The following is a 10919-nucleotide window of genomic DNA, read 5'->3' on the forward strand; positions in this document are numbered from 1 at the left end:
CGGCTTTATAGCTAAGAAAATGAGCCATGGACAGATACAATGGAGGCCTTTTAAAACGAAGGATTCCGAACTCCCTCCATCAAACCCCACTTTGTGAATCTGAGCTCTTGCCTTGTCTGGAGGACAGCTCTTCCCAGCATTCACAAATGAGATAATGCTGCCCTCTAGTGTTGGATACAGACATAGCACAGGGCAGACCCTGGGCAAAGAGCAGAAAGGGGTAGTTTGGGTCTTCACTGTGTTCCTTAATTCATTACAAATCTGGGCAAATTGCTGGTCCATCTGAGGCTCTGTTTTTACGTCTGGAAATGGTTTACTACAGTATCTACTGCTAGGGTTGTGCTGCTCACAATCATGACTCCACTTGGCCCTCCAGGCAGTATTGCATAGGCTGAAGGAATCAGAATGAATTTTATCAGTCCCAAGGTCATGGGCACTTGGTCTGCATTCTCCCCCAAACAGCTTAAAAACCTCGACTATCTCAAAATCTCATCCCAAGGGTGGTGGATCAGTACAGGCAGTAACATAACGAAGTTGTTCAGAAAAATAGAGCTTTGTCACGCTGAGGAACTGATCTAGAACTACTCGGCTCTCCAGAAATTTCTAGTACCTTTGATTAGGTTTCCCAGGGGTCTGAGACACAGTAACAAACACCAATTCTTATTTAAATGCAGCCAACTCCTCAACTTTATCAGAACCCATTATGCCATTATGACATTTTCAACTAACTGCAAAACGTTGCCTTTTAACAGTGCGTTGCCTTTTAACAGTGCGTGCGTGCGTGCGTGGGGGGGGGGCTACCTGACATCAGGTATCTTCTGCTATCTCTTTCCAGTCTCTCGCTGAACCTGGAGCAAGCCCCAGGGATCTGCCTGGCTCCACGTCCCAATGCTGAGGTTACAGGCCTGCATCACCATGCCCAGCTCTTCACATGAGTGCTAGGGATCAGATTCATGTTGTTTACTGACTGAGCCATCTCCCCAGCCCTAGATCTTCTCTTCTCACATTAACATCAAATCTGGGAAAAGTCTCATTAAATCAACAATATGCAAATGGAAACGAGGGGGCCATGAGATCTGCAGCCTCTGTGGTAAGTATCTGTGTCAGATTTCAGCGGCACCAGGGCAAAGGATCAGTTTGGGGTTGAGTCAGTGGACAGGAGTGGAAGGATCAATTTAAGACATCACTCTGTTATGGGTAAATAACAGCCTAAGAATACAAGAAAGCAAAGTAAGTGTTTCCCACATTTCAGAAAGGAATGTCTTTGAAACCTAGGGTCTTGAGTGGAATCACACGTGTGTAACTACTCAGTATACATCTGTTCAAGTTCATCTCAAAAGTAATAGGATTTCACATCATTAATAGCAGTTTGGGGACATCAAGTTTCCCAATTAAATCCAGCAAAGTCATAAATTACACTTTTAAAAAAGAGAACGATAATCATAAATAAATGATTTTATTTTCTCTGGAAAAGCTGTGCATATTTAATAAAGGCCATCAGAATGTAAATCAAAAATCTATATGAATATACAATGTAGTTTTAAAAAGTTGCTGTGGGAATTAAACAAGTTAGGACATAGAAAGGGCTCAGAATAGGTTCTTGAAAGCTATGCAGTTGTCTATTAGCATTATTTAAAATGCAAACCATCTCCCTCCCTACAGTGACTAAGATGTTTTTACAACTCTGTAGTAAATATGCCAAAAATGTACTAATTAGTCAACCACACTCAAACCACATAATAGAAGGGAAAACACAGTTAAGACAAAGGTAAAGGTGGTAACAACTCATGTTCCAGGTACTGGTGCTGCTAGGTGGAACACTTAGCTCAGCTCAGCTCACTTGGTCCCACAATTCTACAAATAATTCCTGTTACCCCTAGTCCACAGATATGGAAGTGGGGCCCTGGGAGGAGAGTCGTTTGGCCAAGGTCACTTCCAGCTGACCTACAGAGTCTGTGCTCTGAAGCCCATGCCAGTCTCCTCCCGCCAAAATGACGAAGAGTAAGTGGAAATCCCTCTCCATCCACCTTGACTCAAGGGTGGACAGTAGGCCTTGTCCAGCTCTGATGAGAATGAGCAGTAATATTTGCTGGGTGGATGAGTGCTCCAAACAGCACTGTTCTTCCCAGACACAATCCGTCCAGAATCATTCAAGGGAAATTATCATTATGCCTGGTCCCTCCCTACTGACCCACAAGTTTCCACTCCCTGCACCCCACCCCCTTTGGTTGTTTACAAAATGCGAGCTCTCTCCTTGAACTCTCTATGTAGCCCAGGTTGGCCATGAACTCACCACCCTCCTGCTTCAACCTCCCAAGGTGCTGGGATCACAAACCTGCACCGCCACACCTGGCCACTGACAAAAGGAAAATTCAAGACCTCGTGTTAACAAAATATATGCTGAGTCACAGCCTACATCGCTAGAAAGAAGAAATTTTAAAAGAATTTTTAGAAATTCACTAGCTGGCAAAACTAGCATTTAAAACAAAGCATCATAAGGAACACTAAGTAAGATGTGGGGATAGGCCAGCGCCCTGAGCAGCCCTACACGGACCAGGGTGAGGCGCTCCATCCTTGAGTCCAGATGGGAAGCAGCCTCTGAAGCCTGCCACTAACTGGCCAATTATTTCTCCTTTTATGTCCTCATCAGTAAAATGGGAACTAATGGAACCTTCCTCACACTACTAGAGAGGATTCTGTGACAACTGATGGGAACCTGGTCTATACAGCAAGCCGGTCTCACAAAATGACAAAAAATAATAACCAAAGAAGACAGCTGGTGGGAGGTGCATAATTCACGTCCTGGCAATAATGAATGTCTAATGATGGGCGTTTCTATTTGTTTGGGGTTTTTGATTTGTTAAAGATTTATTTATGTGTATGGGGGTTTTCCCTGTATATAAGTGCACCATATGTATGCAGTACTGATGGAGGCCAGAAGAGGGTGTTGGAACCCCTGGAACTGGAGTTGTGAGCCGCCATGTGGGTGCCGGGAACTGAACCCAGGTCCTCTGCAAGAGCAGCCAGTGCTCTTAGCCACCGAGCATCTCTCCAGCTCTAAGAGCTGTTCTATTACTGCTAGCTTTTCTCTTTCCCACAAGAACCACTTTTTCAATTCTTAACCACTGTGATACACACAGTGATGATTCTTTTCATGGCCATAAAAAGCATCTGGAGGGTGGGGAGATGACCCAGTCAGTAAAACATTTGCCACACAGGGATGGACCTGAGTTCTGACCCCCAGAAACTATGCAAAGCCAGGCCCTAGTGCACGCCTATGATCCAAGGTTCCTACTGTGATGGGAGGTGGAGACAGGAGACTCTCCGGAAGCCTGTGGACCAGCTTGCCTGGTGCGTGTAGTGGCAAATAACAAGACAGACCCTGAGCCAAACAAGGTGGAGGGTGAGACCCGATGCCCAAGGTTGCCTGCTGACATCCACAACATCCTGAGGTAGGTGTGCATGCAAGTGCGCGCGCGCGCGCGCGCACACACACAGGATGTGTGTGCAGTGCAGAGGAAAGGAAAAATCATATTAGATATCTACTTTTAAGAACTTAGAAAGCAGAAACTCCTGAAGCATTCTAGACAGCTGTCAGTGCTTCCTACAACCACATGTTCTGTAGCATTTGAGGAAGAGTCCAGGTCAACAAGTGCGCTCCTCCATGAGTGAATGAGGACAGTGCTGGGTTGTGACTGTCTGAGACAGACAAGGAATGAGGAGGTAGACTTGGGAGAAGAGTCTGGATCTGCTGACCACAAGCCAGGGCTCAGGGGACGTGTGTGTGTGTGTGTGTGTGTGTGTGTGTGTGTGCATGTGTGTGCATGTGTAGACAGGCCTCTGTGTGTGTGTGTAAACAGGCCTGTGTGTGTGTATGTGCGTGTGTATGTGTGTGCGTGCATGTGTGTAGACAGGCCTGTGTGTCTGTGTCTGTGTCTGTGTGTGTGTAGACAGACCTGTGTGTGTGTGCATGAGTGTGTGTGTGTGTGTGTAGACAGGCCTGTGTGTGTGTGTGTGTGTGTGTGTGTGTGTGCGTGTGTGTGTGAAGACAGGCCTTGTCCAGGTGTTGAGAGGGCCCCTTCCTGGCAGGGCCCTGGTCTGAAGAGCACAGGCACAGCCAGGGCTTGGGAGACGAAGGCACTCTCCCTGTGCAGCTCACCCACAACATCTAGGCCTCCAGCCCCACCATGATTTCCCATCTCCCAAACAGGACAGAATAAAAGCTCACAGACGAAAGGGTCAGGGTTTAAAGAACCTTCAACCTGCTGTCACTGGGTAAAGAAACAATTTCACCACCAACGTGAAAGGATACACACATACATCACATAAGTACACACACATACATCACATAAGTACATGCACATACATATGCAAACATACACACATAACATAAATACATGCATATGTGTACATATATGTACACAGAGGTGCACATATACATATGCACACACACATATATATGTATACATGAAATATATGCACATATGCCTACACATACAGGTGCACACATACACATGCAAACATACACATATATACGCACCACATACATACACTCATACACACACGTGTGCATATGCAAACACACACATACACACAAACCACAACTCAGCAGTACCCCCAGCAAAACTAACCTAAAGATGGATGGCCAATAACAGGATAAAGTGGTATTAATCATATAAATGTGCGGCTTTGTAAAAATTACTTTAGGAAAACACAACCTTGACAGGTCCCATTTTATTTTGTTATGTTTTGATATTTGGGGGAGTTGTTAGGTTTGGGGGGCAAGGGGGCTTTGTTGTTGTGCTTGTTTGTTTATGGGGTACATAGATGCATGTGCACATATGTGAGATCAAACCCAGGGTCTCACGTGTGCCAGGCAAACATCCTACCACTGAGACATCTCCAGCTCTTTGTGTTTGAAATAAGCTGCTTTGTGCTCCTGTCCTGGACATGTGACGTCCAGTCCGAATCAAGCAGAAACCTGAGCACCCTGCAGACAGTAACTGACGTCAGGCCTGGCTGCCGCATGAGGCTGCAGTAAAAGCAGCAGCCACGGCTCCGTCTTCGCTCTCTGTGCCAACCCAGCCCGATCTCAGCCTCAGAGAGAGGGCCAAAGAGCAGAAGTCGTCAACTTCCAGACACAAACTGCGGAGAGCTGAGTGGAGCTCACGGAGGAAGCGCTTGCTTAGCATGGATGAAACCCTGAGTTCAATCCTCTGGACTTGGGGGGCAGGGTGACGTCACAATGAAAAGGTAAATGAAGGACAGAAGGACATGGTGGGATCTCAGCGACCCTTCCTAGGTGTCTATAAGCTCTCTTTCCCCAACATGACTGCAGCAATACAAGTGTGTCAGCAAGGGCCGACTGCATCAACTCGATTACAGTAGCACTGGAGAGAGAGCTATGCGTGTACCTGATACCCAGACTCACCCCACGGACACGGGATGCCTCCCGACTGCGGTGAGCAGCTCATCTGAGCGCTGCCCTCAAGCCTACTGGCAGGCCCAACACATCTTCAAGCAGAGACACACTCAAACAAGATATAAGCTAAATCTTCACTGCAGAATTACAGGACAACACTGCAGTGTTCAAATAGTGAAGGCTCATAAGCCATTTTATAGTTCCTTTACCAGTAATCAATCATATAGAAATAAGAATGTTTCTTAAATGTAGCCTCTTAGCAAAAAAAAAAAAAAAAAAAAGTAAAAAGAAAGGAAGGCAAATAAATTCCTTCTACAGGATAAACCACCATCTTCAATTTTTAAAAACAGGCACGCCCCCACCCCACCCCATAGTATGTAACACAAACCACAGGCCCGTCTTATCGGTCAGGTTCAAATGAAGTGGATGACAGTTACCAGTGTGCACCACAATCCATCCCACCCTCATGAACAAGCTTACAAGAGCTCTCACAACTCCTCCCTCTCCCCCACCCTACCTCGCCAGGCCCCTCTGGCCACTAAGGGCACACTCACTTCACACCCGCCGACTTTGCTTGCAGAGCACTGCTCCAGAAATCATCTACATTGTCTGGTTCAGAAAAGGCCTGGAGGCAGGCACTGAAGGGTATCTTGGCTCGCACCAACTCAGGAAGGGGTCTTCTGTTTGCCTCTGCCTCCCTTCTGGTTAGCTCATAGGCAATCAGCTCGTCTGTAAGAGCAAGGACAAAATCTGCAGTCAATCTCCTCGTCCGAAAGTGAGACAGCCTCTTGGGAGGCGTCGTCTCTCCGTTTCAGGGATCCTGCCCAAAGGATCTTCCAAGGACTTTCTTTGGGTCAGCTCTAATAGGCTGCATGAAACTAGAAATACATTTAGCTTTTATTTTTTTATTATTTTTTTACTAATTTTTGTTATTTCCCTTTGAGACTGCCAGTAGGAACACGTTAGCTCAGTTCCAACCATGTGTGGCCTACTCCCAAGCCCACTCCTTCAGACACAGGCTTCACACCAGAGAGCTCTGTGGCTAAGAGATCAGAGGGATCCCCTCTCCCCAGGTTCTCCACTCCCTTGCCGAACAAACTGAGGCTGAAGGTCAAAGTGAATCAGTCACTGACAGGGTTTAAAGCTCTGGTCAACAAACACTCCTCCACTTTCTTAGGGATGAAGCCAGAAAGGGAGTTAAGTTGTGTCAAGAGATCAGATACTGCCAATAATCAGTGAGGGAGAGGGGAGGAGGGAAGGGGAGGGGAAGAGAGAGAGAGACAGAGACAGAGAGAGAAACAGAGAGACCGAGAGAGAGAAATGAAACTGCTGTAACTTTAAGCTGCCCCCAAAATAAAATGACCAAGGGGCGAAGGGGATAAAAATCAAGTAGCTATGACTGAACTCCCGAATCCAGATCCAGTGGCCTACTTTCTGATTCGGTTCCTCCAGCAACAGTGATCATTGGTCATGAGCTTCAGGATGGCGTAGGACCACAGGAAGGGTGCATCTGAGGCCCATGGTTACCCATCACCAGCCCACAATACAACCAATGCCTCAAGACCCCATTTCCCTGAGGTTACATCTTGGACCACAGAACGCCCACCTAGAAGGCTTCTCCGGAAGATCCCTCCATGTAAAGCGATCAGAAACTAACGGAAAAGGAGTGACTGTGCTGGGAATCTCTTAGCAGCACATACCTGTTCCCGTTTTGACCAGCCTGTAGTCAGAATACCACAGATACCTTGAGTGGCTTCTCTAGTCAATTATTTTATGTTACCAATAACTACAAACACTCCTAACAGATCAGTTTTTAATACACTTATGCACATACACACATCCTAAAATACCTCTAATAGCTTTTTAAAACTCTTCCCCTATTCCAGTTTACAATGTACTTATATCTAGGATATTAATGTTAACTGCTTTAGAAAACACTTTCCAGGGACTCAATTATATATATTCTTTCTTAAAAAAAATTACCAGTCAGGCTGGGCATGGTGGCGCATGCCTTTAATCCCAGCACTTGGGAGGCAGAGGCAGGTGGATCTCTGTGAGTTCGAGGCCAGCCTGGTCTACATAGCAAGTTCCAGGCCAGCTGGGGCTACAGGGAGACCCTGTCCCAAAAAGACCAAAAAACAAAACAAAATTACCACTCACAGAGTTAGAGATCACAGGACTGTGAAAGTTACTAAAATCTAAATGGTGTCATTTGTGCTTTATCTTAACAACTAACCACAAAAGGCAAGAGCTGACAAGAGCTACTACAATAGATGGTCATAATCACAGCCGTGCACAGAAAATGCTTCTGTCGTGATGCCTGCTCGCTAATTAACCCTTGTGACCAAGGATTATTGTACATCAATTCCTGAAACTCTCCCCACTCTGCCATTAAAATGTCCCTCTGCCTCACCCTCCCCGAACACACATATGGTTTTCTGTATATTCCCTTTTCAATGCAAATTCCAAACAAAGTGACTCATCTTAGAGCATCGCTCTGTCACATAGGCTTACAGGACTGAGTAGAACACGGAAGTCAGCAGCCCTGAGGTGGACGGACAGAGTAGTTGGCCCTTGTGATGGTTAACGTTGATTGTCAACTTGACAGGATCTGGAATCACCTAGGAGACAAGCTTCCAGGGCCAGTTGTAAGGGATTATCTGGATTAAGTTAGTTGAACTGGGAAAACCCACCCTAAAAGTGGGCAGATCCACTCCCTGGGCTTGGGTTGTGCACTTTATAAAAAGAGAAAGCTAGCTGGATCCAAGGACTATCTCCTTCTACTTCCTAACTGCAAGTGTAATGAGACACTCAGCCATGACTTTCCTGTCGTGATGGGCTGGGCACTGTAACAAGAATAAATCCCTCCTTCCCAAAGGTGCTTTTATCAGGTGCTTTATCAGGAGCAGGAAAACTACGACTGCCATCATCTAAAACAGCAACAAACCACACCCTCAATACCTTTATTTTACCTTGTGTGATGGGCAAGAATCTAAACACTGATCAAAAGCTGTAGGAGCTTATGGAAAATGGAAATCGTTTCATTTTAAGATCATCACTTTCAAATTAACATAATAAAGTTAAAGTAGAAAAGAGGCTCTCACGGAGGTGTTGGCCTTTAGAAGACGGCAAGTGAACACACGAACAGCCCAGAAGCCATTTTGCCATTTTGGGCTCTAAGACACTAACTCCAAGAAACACCATTCGCTGCTTCTGCAAAGATTTGGTGGCCGGTGGCACTGCCTTCTTCTCGCTTTCAAAGTCCAGACACTCTTTGAATGGGTCTCACTCCTGCAAAGTGCCACAATACACCTCCTGGGAGAGCTGCCTTACAGACCCCGGGGGATGGCAGGGACATTCCCCAAGACCTTTGTTGCAATATCAAACAGTCAAGAGATGAATTTCCATCAGACTTAATACCACTGCCTATCAGAGATGATGGGAGAAGAGTCTCCTACACACATCATCACCAGTAATCCACCCAAGATTCTGCTGACTCCAGCAAGCCAGAGCCGCATTCATGGGTCCTACAGTAGCTTCTCTCTGTAACGCCTCCACAAAGCCTGATGTGATACATCTGGTCTCCTCTGCAGACAGTGGAGGCTGAACCAGAAGAAATGTGCAACCCAAACACAGCCTCCTCTCCGTGGCTGAGCCCCTTATGCCTGGTGCAGGTTTCCCACACAAAGGCACACGTGACTTGTTTCCCATTTGGGAACGTTACCTTTGTTGACCGCCGCCTCCATGGCCACAGGCAGCTGCATCACATAGCCCACCCTCTCGGTGTAGCGGACCTTGCGGCTCTGACAGCACTGAATACGGTCTTCCACCAAAAACCGGAAAACATCACTGGGGTTTTCCGAGCCAATGCGGTTCCTCTGAAGGTTGGATAAGAGCAGGTTAGTGGATTTAGGAATATGAAGTCATGGACAAAAAGTAGCACAACGTCAACGCTGGCTCTGGCATCAAGATCTGGTTTTACTCGGCACTTCCTATGGACATAGCAGTTGACCAGAGCCTTCGTAGTAAAACACGAGTTTATAACATCCAGAAATGAAGGTTTAGGTAAACACAGTCTAGTTCATCGGTGAAGTAATATTACAAAGTCATTAAAACCACAGGAGAAAGACTGACATGTATGAAATTAGAAGGAGGAAAGGAAGGAGTTAAACAAAATACAAAGAGGAAAACTCCTGTGCTGGGAAAAGTTGAGGCATATTTGATATAATTTCAAATGTACTTAATGTAAATTATATATCAATTTTTAAAATCATGTTATATGCTAAACATGGATCATTATATTTACAGACAAGTATACCTTTCGCCACTCAACCAAAGAGCTTCTTTTTGTAACAGATGGAGACTTTTACAGAGTTCCACAACTGATCACACACTGAGATGCTCAGCCCTAAGTGACACATCTATAATGGAGCTTCTACAGCTAAGGCTCACGGAACATAGTGGGACGGGGGTAGAGAGAACACTAACGCATCTCTCAACTCTCACCAACAAAGCTTCCTCATGCAACAGAGGGTGATTGACACAGCAGGCCACAAGTGACCAAAATGTAGAGAATAAGAGACTTCAGAGTGTGTGTCCCTGGGAAGGACTCCTGTATCAAATTTCACCTACCCAGGGCTCAGGGACCATTGCAGAAAGAGGGCGGAAAGACTGTAAGAGCCAGAACGTGCTCATAGAAACTTACAGCAATGGTGACAGCATGCACAAGACCTGTGCAAACTCAATCAGACAAAAACCCAGCAGAGAACTGGAGAAATGGGCAGCAGGCCCCGACCTTAGCCGAGGAACTATTGGCAGCTGATCACCGCTGGGTGAGGGAGAGTTGGTCTTCTTTAAGGGAGCGACACTAGACAGGCTGAACAGGCTCCAGTGGATGAACTCACACTGAGGGGTATCTGTGGACACAAACTTGACTCAATAGGCCTTAACATATATGACAGAATGCATGAAATCCTTTGGTGTAGGGGGGATTGGAGATTGCAGATAGGGGAGGGGGTCTAAATATGTTTAAGATACATAAAAATCGAGTAAAAATATATATTGAAAAAAAATCACATTATATTATAGGATCTGGTAACATGTTCCCAACAGATTAAGGGAAAACACTGCTTACAAAACACAGAATCAATACATGACCTGGGAAGTGATGGTGGGAGGTCAGGGGCTCAGTTGCCAAAATGTCTTAACACCAGGAGCTGCCATTACAGAGGCTTTGGATTTCTGTTTTCTACCTTACCCATACACAACAGTTTTGTAATCCATTTAAAAAAGAAAAAAAGCCAAGCGTGGTAGCTCATGCCTTTAGTCCCAGCACTTGGGAGGCAGAGGCAGGTGGATCTCTGTGAGTTCAAGGCCAGCCTGGTCTACATAGCGAGTTCCAGGCCAGCCGGGGCTACAGGGAGACTCAGTTTGAAAAAGACAAAACAAAAACAAAACAAAAAAAAAAAAAGCATCTTTTAGAGGTGGGGGGGGGCCG

General features: G+C 45.9%; 1 protein-coding gene across 2 annotated transcripts in view; it reads right to left on the bottom strand.

Annotated features, from left to right (window-relative positions):
• Positions 1–10919, bottom strand: part of Usp13 (ubiquitin specific peptidase 13) — a 121523-nt gene that overhangs the window by 33308 nt on the left and 77296 nt on the right. For both annotated transcript variants that reach the window (XM_008838657.3, XM_008838656.3), the window contains 2 exons: positions 9147–9300; positions 5977–6151 (listed from right to left, as the gene is read on the bottom strand). In XM_008838657.3, the coding sequence (XP_008836879.1) occupies positions 5977–6151; positions 9147–9300 (329 nt within the window). The remainder of the gene's footprint in view (positions 1–5976; positions 6152–9146; positions 9301–10919) is intronic.

Source organism: Nannospalax galili, unplaced genomic scaffold (genome assembly GCF_000622305.1).
Source record: "Nannospalax galili isolate Female #2095 unplaced genomic scaffold, S.galili_v1.0 scaffold179, whole genome shotgun sequence".
Lineage (NCBI taxonomy): Eukaryota > Metazoa > Chordata > Mammalia > Rodentia > Spalacidae > Nannospalax > Nannospalax galili.